The 15,314-nt window shown below is 40.5% G+C and overlaps 1 protein-coding gene across 1 annotated transcript; it reads right to left on the bottom strand.

Moving 5' to 3' along the window:
- Positions 1–9,279: 9,279 nt before the first annotated feature.
- crip1 (cysteine-rich protein 1) lies at positions 9,280–13,405 on the bottom strand. Its single transcript, XM_005477282.4, has 5 exons — positions 13,231–13,405; positions 10,353–10,447; positions 10,106–10,163; positions 9,684–9,728; positions 9,280–9,534 (listed from the first exon to the last, which is right to left on the bottom strand). Exons 1-4 carry the CDS (start codon positions 13,268–13,270, stop codon positions 9,688–9,690), a joined length of 234 nt encoding a protein of 77 aa, XP_005477339.1. The 5' UTR covers positions 13,271–13,405; the 3' UTR covers positions 9,280–9,534; positions 9,684–9,687.
- Between the last annotated feature and the right edge of the window lie 1,909 nt (positions 13,406–15,314).

The raw sequence follows: 15,314 nt of genomic DNA, 5'->3' as shown, positions 1-15,314 counted from the left end.
CCTTTGTAACAATGATGCTTGGGTCTATATGGCTGTGACTGTGTAGGATGTTTAAGAGATAACTGTAGGATCTGACAGTGGAGATAAAGTGATGAGGGGAACTGAATACTCCCACTAGCAGCAGGGCAATCTGGGAAAGGCAAACAAGAACAGCATGCTGTTCAGATGTGTCCTCTCGTTCTCTTTTTGCTCATTCCAACCCGTGGGAGGAGAAGGCGGAGGAGGCGGAGGAGGAAGACAAATAGGAGGAGTGGGAGCCAAGGAGGGAAACAGGCATCCTGATCACAAAACTTTATCTGCCTATCTTACAGCTGGAGAAAATTAGAGATCAGGGCGGGCAAAGCTTTGCAAACACTGAATCAGAAAATTGCACAAAACCTCCGTCGCATCCATCTCTGAGCGTTGGTTGAGTTTGAAAAATTGCACTCATCTTTTACATCTAAAAACACTTCTAAGACATTCCTGCAACTTAATGATAACTTGTATCAGCGCTGGTATTGCAAAGCATCCATCACATCAACAAAGAGAGACTAGAGGTTATTTATAACAGCCCTCGTACAGTCCAAATCCCTCCCTGAGGCTCAGACAACATGTGTCAAGAGAAACTTGACAAATACAGCCAGGTGCTCTCCCTGAGTGTGTGTGAACAAGAGTGTGTGGGAGTTAGAGAGAGAGGAAATGAATGTGGGGACTTTTTTTGTTGCTCAAACCCGATATAATACTTTCTGTGCCTGACCATCAGAGCCAAGCCCAGCAGGAGGTGTGATATGAGGACTCTTGGCCTGATGTCCAGATCCTGCCAAATCCTGGACGGATCTGCCACCTAAATGTAGCACCTAAAATCTGACAAATGTTTTCAAACAGTTGCTGAAAAGTTCAAGGTTACGACAAAGAGTATAAAGGGCTCTTTTCGGTTCATTGATTTAAGTTTAATCTGTTTTGGTTTTTTGTGCAGACAACGAAAGGTTTTCAAGTTATCCATCCATGTCAAACATGAAACACCTCAGCAACATTTCGACTGACTGAAACTGATTTTGTGGCAGACATTTATATACCCCTCAGCTATCTCTCTGTGCAATCATCTCAAAGGTTTTGCAGAATATATTTCCACCAGCTCTTATTTTATTGTAGCTTATAGCTTTCTGAGGAGCCTTCCTCCAGATTTAACATCCACTTATTAGAACACTGGAACGTGTTTTCAGGCATTTCTCATCTGGTTGCACTCACTAAGCACAAAAAAGTGACAAAATAAATTGCATTCAAACCCTGGCTTCCATCTCACCGCTGTACAGATGGCTAATAATTATGGAATGAGGTGGGTGTGAACTGTTGGTTGCACAGAGTCACAGAAATGTTTGAAGGCTGCTCTGCGACTCCCCAAGGTGGGGCGGGAGGGAAACGCCTGACCGCCTCACAAGCAGCTGTGCATATTGTTGCATTCAGGCGTAATTAGCGAATGTTTGCATACTAATGTGCTAAATTAAGATGCTGGACCTGGTGATAGGATGCTGATTAGTGCAGCCTCACAGAACCACGTCCGTGGCCTTTTATTCCAATCCCCGTTTATTGTTGTAAATGATTAATGGCTTTGTTTCACCACAGTCGGAAATACTTTATTTTCTCTAGTCTTTCCTAAACAGAGGAAGGGGAGGGTGCAAAGAGTGTGAAACAGACTAAAATACAGTTGAATTTCATTCTCATAAGGAGGCCCTTGTTACTGAAACTACCTGAAGCCATATTAACAGAGAGGAATGCTTGCTAAACTTGTTCATTTGGCTTAAACACATGGAAAAAAACAAGATTTTTTATTATTTTCCCAAACATCCAAGCCCAGGCTCGGAGGCCTTCCCGTCTCATTAACTACCCCAGAGCAGAGGCTTTCTCGTGGGCTTGGAAAGGCCGACTTATCCTCTCTCTGTGTGGTTTTTGGGGAGCTGGCTCCCATACAAGCGTTCATGGCAGCGGTTCATCGTTTCTGCGCACACATACACACACTGGATCCTTATTAGCAATTACAACGCCAGAGGGTCTATTTATACACATCTGCTGAGACAGAGCACTGCAGCGGTAACAGATACATCCAGCAGCACTAATCAACTCCAGCCCAATCCCTGTAAACAAGATGAGAGGGCGGATAGAGGGAAGAGAGGAATAATGTACCAGGGGAAGGAGGAGGGTGAAGGCGGGAAGACAAAAATAGGAGAGGCGGCAGGATGGAAAAAAGAAATTAAGAGGGGAAGGGTAGAAAGAAAGGGATCAAGGGGTGAAAGAGGTGGAGATGAAGACTGGGAGAGTATCTGAGAAAGCCATCAATATTCAGTAACAGAAATAAGGACCAGATTCTTCTCACAATAGCTGTTCCAGCTATTCTTCTGCTACACGGTCATTCAAAGGAAAGCTGAACTTCTAAATTGACATGTACAGCCAACAGGCTGCTTTGGGATCCTCTCCGGGGATAGAGATGACCCTGATTTACCCGATTTCTGCAAGACTCATTTTACAAACTCCCCACACCGGATTTTATTTTGCCAAAGCCAGTTCAAAAATGATAATGGGAGTGTGGGGGATTGAGATACTGTCCAACTGTAGTGTTTACAGGTGACCACATAAAAAAGGAGTAAAATTAGGTGGCATTAATAAGGCTAATAACAAACAATACTTTGCTGTTTATTTCACTCAAGGTCAAATTTTTCTTGACCTTCCTTGAAGTGCTGGTAAGTGATAAAAAGAAAAAGGCAAGAAGTTTTTTGGCTTTTTAAGTAGTGCAGCCTCCCCCACCCTGCTACTACTGCTACTGCTAAAGCTATTAAAAATGCAAGAATGTCTGCTCCACATTTAATCAACCTTTTAATACTTTTAGAGGATTTGGGAAGCTTGAAAATTTATCTTTGAAAACAATGGCTCAATATTTTGGGAAATACGCTAATTTATTAAATTACAATCAGGAGCTGTTTAGCATAGCTTAGCATGAAGACTGTAAACAAAGGGAAACTGCTAGCCTAGCTATGCCCAAACAACACTGGAACTGCAACATACCTCAAACAAGTTAAATTAAATAATTTTAAATAACGACAGATTTTTTTTTCTAGATGAGGTAGAGGAAGAAAATGATGGGAACACCTTTTGAAAAAAAAAATCCATATATATTTTTAGAGTTATCAAATTTAGCATCTTAGCTGCTAGCAGAGACAGGTTGTGAGTCTATCACGGGGCTTAAACAGAGAGACTTAAGTGAAAAACAATGAGGATGAACAACACATTAAAAGTGTTGAAATAGCCTTTCCGTTGTTGAAATGGAGCTAGCTTCCTTACTTATACACCAAACGGAGTTTGAAGCAGGGGACTTCTTGTTGTGTGGTGCATGTTTGAAGTTTTAGGCCTCAGTTTTTATGCTGAGCTATACAAACTGACTGCTGGCTGTAGCTGGACAAATATGAAAGTGGTATTTTTCCATCTGTTTACACAGAGATTAGTTGTAAGCAGTTCAATCAAAGGTTATTTCTAAATCTCATATTGCTGTGTTTAAATAATCAGAGGCCTAAAGGACTCGATAATTGTCTTAGCTCCTTTGAGCTCTTTTTCCAGGAGGGTTTTTTCTCCCATGATTTAAACAATAGTCATTTTTAGCCATCTTTGCAGTATCATATTTAAACTTGGAAGTAATTAGGAAAATTGCTAACCTTGACTGAATTACTGCCATTAGAGCAAGAGAAATCCCTCTTTCTAACGGAGGGGAAAAAGTGAACAACTCTTTTAAACTCCTAACAGTTATTAGTAATTACCTGCGAGGGTCACTTTTTAAGTGAGTGAAAAGTATACGGTTGATTTCCTGTTCTCATTTTTTGTCTTTTAAAAAATCCCACTAACAGGTTTAGCAGCTGACGGCAGGCCGGACATTCTACCACATGTTAACAGGCCGGTGTGGGTGTAAGGAATATTTTCACAAACACACCTTCTAATTTCTTAGCAGACCAGTCCTGTAGGAAAAACTGATGTAATGTTGCAGGAATATTAGCGTGCTGCCAGAGGCATGGGTCTGTCTATGTATAAACTGGTGAGCTCCAGATTATGACTTCCATAGCCTCACACATCTGATACAGATTCACTGTTAAGCTCAAGGATGTAAAATATCCCTCCTGTTCTTCAGTCCCTCGGTGCTCTCACGCATTGTCCTTTTTAAACCCCTTTCTAGAAACCGGAGGCTGGATTTAGTCAAGTAATGTACAAAATTCCCAAAAAGCTGGGATGCTGTATGAAATGTAAATAAAAGCAGAATGCATTGATCTGTAAATCTCAAAAACTCATGTTTTATTCACAAAAGAACACAAAAAACATTCAAAAAGCTAGAAAACCTTCACAACTAATGAGGTTAACTGGCAAAATGTTCTTTTTGCGTATAAAAAGAGCATCTCAAAGGGAGGATCTCAGAAGTAAAGACTGGGAAAAGACTTAGAGTATATCATCATCTACAGTATATAAGATCATCAAAGAATTCAGAGAATCTGGAGAAATCTCTGTGTGCAAGGAGCCCATTAAAATTATCAGTGAACTTCACATTCTCATCTATAAATGCAGGTTAAAGCTCTATCATGCAAAGAAGAAGCCATATGTAAATAAGACCCAGAAACACTGCCATCTTATCTTGGCCAAATCTTATTTAAAAAGGACTGAGGCAAAGTGGAAAACTGTCCTGTGCAGCAGGATGGCTTCATAGTAGAATCTGAATGCTTAATCGCACTGCCTCCAGTCCAGACCTGTCAGTCACAGCATCACAAAATGAAAAATACAACAAAGAACACCCAGGACTGTTGAGCAGCAAGAATCTTATATCAAAACAAAAATAGGACAATATTCCTCTCCCTCAAGTCCAGCAGCTGGTTTCTTCAGTTCCCAGATGTTTACAGACCGTTGGGAAAAGAAGAGGGGGATGCTACGCTGTGGTAAACATGGCCCTGTTCCATCAGTTTCATAATGACCTAATATGTTTTTTAAAATTCAACATTTTTTCAGTTTAAACATTTGATATGCTGGGTTTGTGAGATCTGCAATACGCTGCTTTTCCTTTTTTATTTATATTTCACTCAGACAACCAAGTCAAACTCCAGAATAACATAGTTCAGCAACAAATTATGAAGAAATCCATGAAGTTTATTACAGATATGGCAAGAATCATCGTGATTTTTAAGGTTTCCAGATATTTTTAGGACAACAATCAGGTGAAAATTGTAACACTGGTACATGAGCATTGTCTGGTCATGTCTTGTTTTGATGTTGTTGCCTCTGCACTTTGATTTCAACCACAATTGAAGTGTTGTTACACTATTTGCTGTCAGTCATCTGTTTTCTGCCTTTTCAAGTGGATGACAGGATGCTGCAGATCCTTACCATGATCTCACCTGCTGATTGTATGCTCCACCTAATCATAAAAAAGGGCCTTACTTCAAAGCTTTTTAAACAGGGATAAGGTCAGCGTGCGATTCTGCCCAGTCTTTTTTTTTTCTGCCACCAGGGGTCGCCAAAGTCAAAACATTTCAAGCAGATTTAAAAAACAGAAGTTAGAACCTGTTCTGGAGCTTGTAATTAGTGTTGTGTGCTGTTGATGTTTAGTGATTATTTAAATGAAACTTACTAGCAGCGTTCCCAGGTCTGTGTGTGCATGAGTTATTACAGCTGTGAGACAATTATTTTCCAGTCTTTAAAAGGTTCATGGGTCTAATTTTCTTATTCGTGCTGACACAGCGGGTCTGTGTTGGCAAATTACCCTGGTTTCCTCCGTGACAGGAAAAAAAAACCCTGGAAGCCCTTCACTTTAAGTGTTGTGTAAGTCAGCATTAGTGAATATGTACTGCCTGCACTATGCTTTCTTTATGATCAGCAAAATTATTCGTACTTTAATAAATTAGGCCTCAACCACATGAATCATGTATGTGCCGCTGGGAGCCAGGGATAAGTCTGCTCATCACTGACTGCATTTGATGCACGTTCTTTTGTTTTTTACAGTGCTTATGGTCACATTTCAGGCACTAAAGGCTGTTATAAAGTTTACCATGAAGCTATGAACTTAACTAAAGCTGCAGGTTTCACACAAACATGTGAGGGCATCACAACCACAAAGATGTGGTATTTCCTGTGCAGAAAGCTGAGAGGCAAATATTTGAAGCCACAGTGGTAGCTATTATTATCATCACAGGAGGCATTTAGATGCACAGCACCCCACTATACCAATTCAAAGAAAATTAACCCCACATATTAGTAACTTCCAAATAAACATATTCAAATGCAGGGAACCCGCTTCAACTTCCTTTTCCCTTCAATCAGATAATTTAGTTTTCCAATGCAGAAATGAAGCTGCACCGCTTTCTACTTGTAAACACCCATAAGCATTAAATAGATTTGCTTGATTAATATAAAAAGTTTCTTTTGCTTTTGATCAGTTCTTTTCTATACCTTCATTATCATTATTGGACTTTACTGATGCATACGTCTGATTCCATTTTTCTACATGTTATTTTACTTGCCTGATTGATATCTTTGATGGATTTAAAGATGTCCAGTTTTCTTTTAGAGATTCTGGCTAATCTGATGTTTAAGAGCTCGATCTGGATGTTGACTGTGTAATTGCGGATGTTTACTGCTGTGTGCACAAAGGATGCACTGGTGGGAAATTCTTAACCGGTACTGATACGGGCATCTAGTTCAGGACAATTTCAGCACAAATTTACATCTGTTAACTCGATAAGCGGGCACAAAAGCTCTGCACACCAAGGCCAATGCTGTGAGGAAGATTCCCAATTTGAGGTAAACTACTACATCCCTGACTCCACCCAGTAGGCCTTTGTTACTTGGCATCATGCTATATTTACCGTGGTCCGTATGCTATAATCCCAGTTCCAAAAAAGTTTGGATGCTGTGTTAAATGTACACAATGCTATTTGCATATCTCATAAACTCATATGTGATTCACAATAGAACATAGAAAACATATCAGATGTTTAAATAGAGAAAATTAACCAGATTTTAAGAAAAATGTTGGCTTCTTTCGAATTTGATGACAGCTACATGTCTCAAAGAAGGTACAACGCTGAAAATCCGTAGTAGGGATAAAGAGATGTCTGCATTCTTCCAGTCCTCAGGTGGCACTGCATTAAAAACAGGCTCGACTGTGTCATGGAAATCACAGCATTGGCTCAGGAACACTTCCAGAAATCACTGTCTGTGAACACAATTCACTCTACCATCCACTAATGCAGGTTAAAGCTCCACCATGAAGAGAGAAAGCCAAATATGCATATGGTTCAAAAACAGATCCATTTTTTTTTTTTTCTTTTGTGGTCTGATGACTTGGAACTTCAAATTCTTTGTAGATCATTGTCCTGCGAGCAATCCACCTTTAACAGCCTTCTTCATCTCTCATGTAATGAATGTTATGGGAGTGCATTGGTGCCATTGTACACATGTGGAAAGGCATCATCAGTGCTAAAAGGTATACACATGTTCCAGATTAATCCAGATAAATCTTTTTCACAGAAGGCTTTGCATATTTCAGCACAAAAATGATAAACTGCATGTAACATGGCTTCATAGTAGAGAAATACAGGTGCCGAGCTGCCTGTAGTATGCATCTTTAAATGTTGCAAAGATTTGTTGCATCATGGTACAAAAATTGCTGCAAAAGAAGACGCAGGAGCGTTGAGCAACTAGAATCCTAGACAAGACAAAAATAGGAAAACATTCCTCTCCCAGACGTCCAGCAGCTGGACTCCCCAGATCCCAAATGTTTACGGCATGTTTTTAAAAGAAGAGGAGATCCTACACAGTGGTAAACATGGCTCTGTACCAACTTTTACAAGACATGTTGCTGTCATCAAATTCAAAAATATGTAATTTTTTTCTTTAAATTGTACATTTTCTCAGTTTCTATGAGATGTCTGAATCGTCACACAGCGTCTCAACTTATTTAAAACTGGGTTGTAGTTTGTCAGCATGGTCAAGCTTGCTAAGTGCAGTACAAGACTGTAAATAAAAGACCACTCTACTGTAGCTTCTGGGTCTGAAAAGCTAATTCCATAAAACTTATTTCCTTTTAATGCCCTGAAGGGGGCAACTCTGAAAACTACAAATTTTATGGTGGCACTTCTGGAAATTTATCAGCTGCTCTTCTTCATAGAAATACGGATGTTTATATCATACTAGATTGCAATCAATCCCTGATAATGTCTGACTGGCATTAGCATGCTGTTTAACCTGAAAATAACAAGTGCTTAGACAGAACCTTCAGCATGTATGAACAGGCTGTTTTTACACCGCATGTCACAGCCAGTTTGGAGGAGAAGCTGAAAAAAATGACTTGACTGCCAAACATCCTCTGCATGCCTTCATCAGCTGCCTGAGTGTCTGAGGCCTTGCTCGAGATTTTCCCCTGACAGCGAGCCTCTTTGTTTAAGACAAAAAGGGTGACAGCCAGACTGACGGACACACTGCTCATCTGTTGTGGCTTATTTGTGTCTGTTGCCACAGCAACCGTCCTGCTGTGATGGCAGAGGGAGAGAGACGATGGTGGCTGCTCTGCTTTTCAAGGGCAAAACTCTGGAAACCGAGCGGAAACGTGCGGCAGATCTGCAAAGACTCAAACCACGCATCTAACCAACAGCCCGGTCAAGGTTCAGGTGCCGATTCCTTTCAAAAGACAGCTACTAAAATGGAAACATTAATGCTGCTGGGATGAAGTCATAACTCACATTATCTTCCATTATCATAAAACGGAACAAAAACAGGAGCAGGCTGATGGGTTATTCTTCTTGGCTTGACCTGGTAATCAGTGCATCTGCACTGCAGTGGGCATTTATTTTTAGCTGTGGGTAAGGCTTTACATCATAGGTTGGGACAATGTTGATAATAAATCTCTCTTTAATGTGTCATCCTGTGGATTAGCAAGTTTTGTGAGTCCAGAAATAGACCTTTCATGCCGTCGAGTTCCCGCTCGTCTTGTGTTTTCTGTCACACACTTTTAAAACGACATCATTTAGAGAGAGAAGTGCGAAGAAAAATACACAAGTTCATCACAATTGGACAGCTCCGTCTGCTGATGAAGATCTTCTAATCCAAACAAAAGTTAATCATCGCGCAATAACTACTGCTGTGTGTTGTATCTGGCTGTTACTGGCGTTTATTCCAATATGTTCTCCTTATTTTCCAACAGCTAGTTCGATCTCCATGCATAGGATCAATTAAAGTTTGCAGGGAGTCAATGAGCAAAAAACAACAACAAAAGAAGCGACACAAATTTTAAAAAGTGTTTAATCAGACTGACCGCCCTAATAAAAAGATGAGACCAGAGGACAGTCACTTCATAATATATAATGGGAATACAAAAATCAGACGACAGAGTTCAAATTCATAAAATAAAAGAACACGCACACAAAATGTCTCTGAAAGAGAGCACGGTTTGTTTGCTGGTTTTTATTGTGACTTCGGAGCATGCTGGCTTCTTCCATGTAGTTTCCAGGCAACATTTTCACTGCAGGGCCCCTGAACCTGACAGAGAAGCCAAGAAAAACACACGTCAGAAGGAGCAAAGTACAAGAAGGGATTTGCTTACTATCTTTGTGTATGAAAATGGCATGGAAACTATAGGAGACGAGCAAATGTAAGCAAATGAATGAAAGGACGATGGACGTGAATACCTATTTATTTATATGTGTGGCTCTCGGCTCCACCGCGTCCAAATCCTGGAAGGAAGAAAGACAGAAATGTTAAAAAAAAAAGGGATTAAACACTGGTTAAATGGTTAAACATTACAGGAATCTAAGACAGAGCAAATCCTTTCATTTGGTTTGAGCGTTTAAAGAGACGTTTAAATGTTTTACTGCATGTGCGATCAGGTGATAAGTGTGCTCTGATAGGACCATTTCCAGTCTCAACAACACAGATGCAAAACATTATCCCCAATCAGGGTGCAGCGCCTGAGTCTCAGTACCAAAGGTGACCGTGTCTGTCTTTTATAGTTTTTTGAACAGCTCAAGGCGTTTTGATTGTGCTGCTTGAGAGGGGTCAGAGCGAGTTCAGTTATTGTGTAATCTGGATTATTCGAGCTGAATGCGCTTACCTTTAGGTCCGAACAGAGCAGCGTAGCAGGGTTTGTTACAGTAAGGCTTGCCTTCATGCTGTAAGAGGCAAACATAAGTCAAACCATCTGGAAACAGTGAAGCTGTTACTGTGCGTGTCTGCATTATGACTGTATTTAGAAGGTGGTTTTAGTAAAGTAAAACACTCCAACGTTATGCAGATGTGATAAAACCGTGCACACGGGAGGGGAAACTACAGGATATTTTCATGTGATTTGACTATCTCACCTCTGCGTGTGAGCCTGGTGAAAGAGTCTTGCTGCACTTCTCACATCTTAGGCAGGGCCTGTGCCAGTCCTTTCCCAGTGATGTCACCTTCTCGGCTGCAAAGCACAAAAAAAATCAAATGTAATCACAGCGGATTCTAATTTATCCCCACAAACACACATAGTTTCATCCGGAGAGGACACGGAAGCTTTCCACGATAACCTACTGGGCCGGTTATGATCTGAGGCGCATATGAGGTATATTAATAATAGGTATACATATTAATTCAGTGTCCGTTTAAAAGTTGGGTGTGGTACTCGAAGCCCTCAGTGTCCCTGAGAAGTGTCCCTGAGAAGCGTCCCTCATAAATCCTGATATAGCCAGTTTTTATCAGATTGTCAGAGCTGTTCTGCACAATGATCCATCATAAGGACTGTAAAAGTGGGAGGCAACCGTACTCAGCAGAGACCTATGTTTCATGTATGGAGAAGACCGGTCACATGCTAACATGTGGTCGAATTGCGGCCAAGAATCTGCTCAGGTTCAGCGAGGGAGACCTCCAAGCCATATGGGGTAACTGAAGACAAGATTAGCCTCTGCAGATTTTCTAAAAATTAAAAAGTGAGAAAGGACAGCGGATGCACGAAAGAATGAAACTGTCAAAATGTCAGGAAATGACCTATTTAGTTCCCAAGAATAGCCCGATGTGGCATGAGATTATGCAACAGATGGTGGATGCAGGGTGGGGTCAGCCTCTCTCTCAGGCCAACTCATTGAAAATTTTTCAGCTGAATGCGGTGGACAAAAAAGTCCGACCCTGAAACAATGACCGAGCTTAACTTCAAATAACAAACCAATGCACTGAGCAAACAGTGGCTTGACAGTGATGTAGGAGAATATAATGATGCACATTCACGCTCCCTTGATCGTGTATAAATCTGATAGCCTTATTGTTTTGTGCGACAGCTGCAGTATTTATTTTACCTCATAATATGACATGAAATTAGGCGAGCCAGACAGAAGAAAAACGAAGTTCGCTCTCAGCTTTGAATCTGCAGCACGTTGGAGCAAGTCCAGCATACACAAACATGCAAATCTGAATGGACAAACCTACCATGGGAGGGGAGACTCACCCACTTTTACTTTCAAATAATTTCCCAAATTTTCAAGGACAGGCTGCTATGCTAAAAAAGGAGAAATAAACAGGGCATTTTAAGCACTTAGAGTTATGGGAACTTTTTTCTGCACTTGTTTATGAAAGTATACTTAGCGAGTTAGATGAGAAAGCGGATAACAGCCTGCATTTATTTCCGTCCAGAAAAAAATAACTAGCTGCATAGCTGAGGCTCTGGCTGATTAAAAATATCCGTTATATGTGGGTAAATTAAACACACAAGACTCAGTGTTAAGCTTTAAAGATGCATCTTCTGTTTAAGCTGTTATTGGACAGCTCTTTCTTAAAAGCTGATGAACTTCTGTTTATAAGATATTAATGCCATGTAGAGCCTCAATGCACAATCTCTACACATCCTAATCAACATACTGCCCTCCCTGCTCCCAACAGCACAAAGCACGAGTGTCTGAAAAGTTTCCATCAACAAGTATTTGCTTCTTTTTTTTTTTTGACTTGGACCTCCATCATTCAGGCAGGCAGCAGTAGCCTGATCCTTTCCATCTGAGAGCTTGCTAACGTTAAGATAGAAGATCAGCAAAAGAGATTGGTAGTGAAGCTGCGAAGTGCAATAAAGACAATCGCACACTGATGTGGAAAGGAGTGAGACAGTTATGCAGACAGTTCAAAACAACGAGAAGACTGTGAGCCCACACAAAGAAGGCAAAGCTTTGTTCTAGCTTTCTTCTCCTTCGGCTGGAAATAAACTTTTTCTTTTCCTACACTGGGGAAAAAAAGGAAAAAAAACAACCCATGTCTGGCTGGCTTGTTCTGGCCGAAACAAATTGGTTTGCTTGTATTGGCCAGGAGGGAAGAGTTTATCCACGAGCAGGGAGAATGGAAAGTCACACGGACCATCCATCTGACTGACAGTCCAAAGACTCGTCTTTGTATTTTGCATTGGCCTCAGCTTCTGTGCATCTTCCCCGAGAGAAGATTTATCTGTTGCGCTACTGAGCAGGAGACAATGTGGTAAATGGATTAAGACACAAATAAACCTGAGCGAGCCCCCTTTTTCCTCCCCGGATGCTGTAACTGGTCCCCGCTTTGATAGCATTCTCACAAGATGGACGGAGGTGTATTTAAGCAGAGGAGAAACATGTTTCCTCGGTCTAGTCATTATTCTAAACACAGGGTCTAGCTCATCTCTCATTAAGGAGGAAAAACCACTTCCACCAGGAGCAAAGACCTCAAACTACAAAGTAGTCTGACAGCAAGAAAGCTTCCAGAGTTCAGCGACCTGTTAAAGCTGCTATTTATCTGTGTAACTATCTGATTATATTTAATTAATTATTTGTGACTGTCAAAACTTAAGTGTATTCAGTATACATAATATTATGTATTACAGATGTTAGCAATAATCTAATAATTCATCCTACTTCGTGCATAATTTGACTTCCTGTAAATTGCGTATTTTTGAGCAATTTAACTGCATTTTTAACGCTAACCTCTTCTAAAAATACAAAACATGCACCATTTGTTATTTTCTAAACTTAATAGCAGGTTATTAATATACACCAGGAAAGCACTATATACAGGTTTACTAATTTTTTTCCCCGTCTAATATGCAAGTGAAAGGCATGCGTCTCAGTCAGTCTGTCAGACTCTTGGTTTCCTGTTTCCTCCTCTGTACAAAAAAGCCACCGGTTTTTAAAAACTAGAAAATCCCGGATGCTGCTCACAGTGTTAGTACACGAGTAACGTTGTAATAGAGAACTCAGATCTTACCGAAGTAAACTTCCTTCTCGCACTTTGGGCACTTCGGCATTTTTGTTGCAGCTGTGTGTGATAGTCTGGAGGAGAGAGCAAAGTCTTGATAAAGTTTCCTGCAGCTGTCACCGGCCCACCTGTTAGCTCTGACTGACCACGCCTGCTCTAAAGTGCAGATGTTGCCGTGCTCCGTGCTGCATTTATAGCGCAGAGGAAATAGTTCAACTGTTTTTTTTCCTGCAGTGGGAGAGGCCTCAACCACGTTGTGTTGAAGAGACGTGTACGTGCAGAGCACATCACATGAGGAACCGAAATTAAAGAATGAGCTTACTACACATAAAGTGCATTTCTTTTTGCACTTGTTATCAAACAAGGTTTTGCTTTGTCCCTGATTGTGAGCTGCAAATTGAGCATTTCTTCTTTTCAAGGTCACATGAAGACATCGATCAAAAGTTGCTCTGTTTCAGTGTTTCAGTGTTGTGCAATGAAATAAATATAATCATGTTAAATTGCTGTACTCTCCTCCTTAAACTAATCAGTGATCAGTTAGTTAGAGTGTAGCATTTCGTATGATAACTGAATTATTTTAAAAACACTGAATTATTCAATCCCAGAAAATCTTCTATTCATATTTAAATCTTCATGTCCACTTAAATCTCATCTCCCTCATTTTAAAACTTTAAAAACAATGACTGTGTGACTTATAACTCCTATAAGAAAGAAACTAAATATCAACAAAATGCAAGCATTACCCTGAGAAATCTCCCACACCTCAGCTACCTCCTCTAAAAGGAGGGTAAAAGGGGCCTCCTCATTGTCATCACCATCGATCTGTTTGACACATGGCTATTCACTGCTGGCTGGCAAGTTAATCCACATGATGAATAATCCAAGTCGAGGTGCACACACCTGTGCACGAAGAGCTTTGTGTATTCAGGAGTGCAGGTTTTCTGTGGACATAATAAAACGTATGTACATACTCTTTGGAATTACTCTACGCAAATAAGTGCCATCTGAGTCACAAGTACAGTCAAACACAATGTGCTTAAGCTAATAACACAAAAAATAATTACATGCTTTATATGTAGACAGTGATTAAACTTTGAAAAACATTAGAAAAAGGAAGCGAACGTTTGGCCACAGTGAAAAAAACAATTTCTAGTCACTAAAGATCAGCTCTTATCTGCAGATCTTATGTCTGGTTCTTTTGAGGTTATCCCCTTTCAGGCTAAGCTTTAGGCTCTGACTAGGCTGCTCCAAAAGGCAGCTACTTCAGTGCCCTACTCTATCACTAAACTTCTACCCAAAATTTATGCGCTCCGTCACGTTTTCCAAAGCACGCAATGGGCCGGATTAGAGTCTCTGCTGGACTGATTCTGGCATCTGGGCCTTATGTTTGACACCCTGACCCATATGATATCTCAAAAAAAATTTCCTTTGACTATGGTAAGACTCTAAGGCAGATGAATCTCCAAATAAACCAAAAACAATTATAATCAAGGGGTTAAATCTCTGTGAAAAAAGCATGTAAACATAAACAGAAAATGGCTTAAAAGTGTTGAATTAATTGGTGAAATTGAAACGTTTTCCACTCAAGCTGCAAGCCTACCTGAAGTAATCCAAACACACATGGATGTAAAGACAAGTAGCAATATTCACTTTTATAAAATTAATAAAGTAAAAAATGAATTTAAGTGAGTTTAAGTGACCAGTTTAACATGTTGCAAAAGGTTTGTGCACCTGCGTGCGGAGGTAGCTGCACGGCACCTGGTCTCTTGTTTTTATTTTTGGTTTTTATTCTTTTAGAAGTCACTGTTGGCGTGAGATTGCATCACTTTCATGACAATGTTAGTGTCAGTTGACTCTCATGCTTGTTCTTTGCTGTAATCACCTCAGCAGAGGCAGATCACACCCAACCGAGGGCGACTTTTGACCTGATCAGAAAAGCCATTGTTGCATAACAATCCATACGCGTATGAGTGAGGGCCTTAGCATGTTGCGCATACAGACACGCCTGTTGTCTGCCACAGCTGAAGGACTTCTCAAACCCTCCGAGGAGCATATGGAAATTAGATCACCGTGGCAACCAAAACAAAACAAAA

This window comes from Oreochromis niloticus, linkage group LG19 (assembly GCF_001858045.2).
Source record: "Oreochromis niloticus isolate F11D_XX linkage group LG19, O_niloticus_UMD_NMBU, whole genome shotgun sequence".
NCBI lineage: Eukaryota > Metazoa > Chordata > Actinopteri > Cichliformes > Cichlidae > Oreochromis > Oreochromis niloticus.
Note: the sequence above shows the minus strand (reverse complement) of the source record. Positions and strands in the feature narration are given on the sequence as shown.

Bases quoted from the DNA above. Each gene is read 5' to 3' on its own strand.
- crip1 (XM_005477282.4), bottom strand. From the start codon at position 13,270: ATGCCGAAGTGCCCAAAGTGCGAGAAGGAAGTTTACTTCG. The intron at 10,164-10,352 runs GTGAGATAGTCA...TGCCTCTTACAG, and splicing joins CACCAGGCTCACACGCAGAG to CATGAAGGCAAGCCTTACTG. The intron at 9,729-10,105 runs GTAAGCGCATTC...TCTTCCTTCCAG, and splicing joins TGCTCTGTTCGGACCTAAAG to GATTTGGACGCGGTGGAGCC.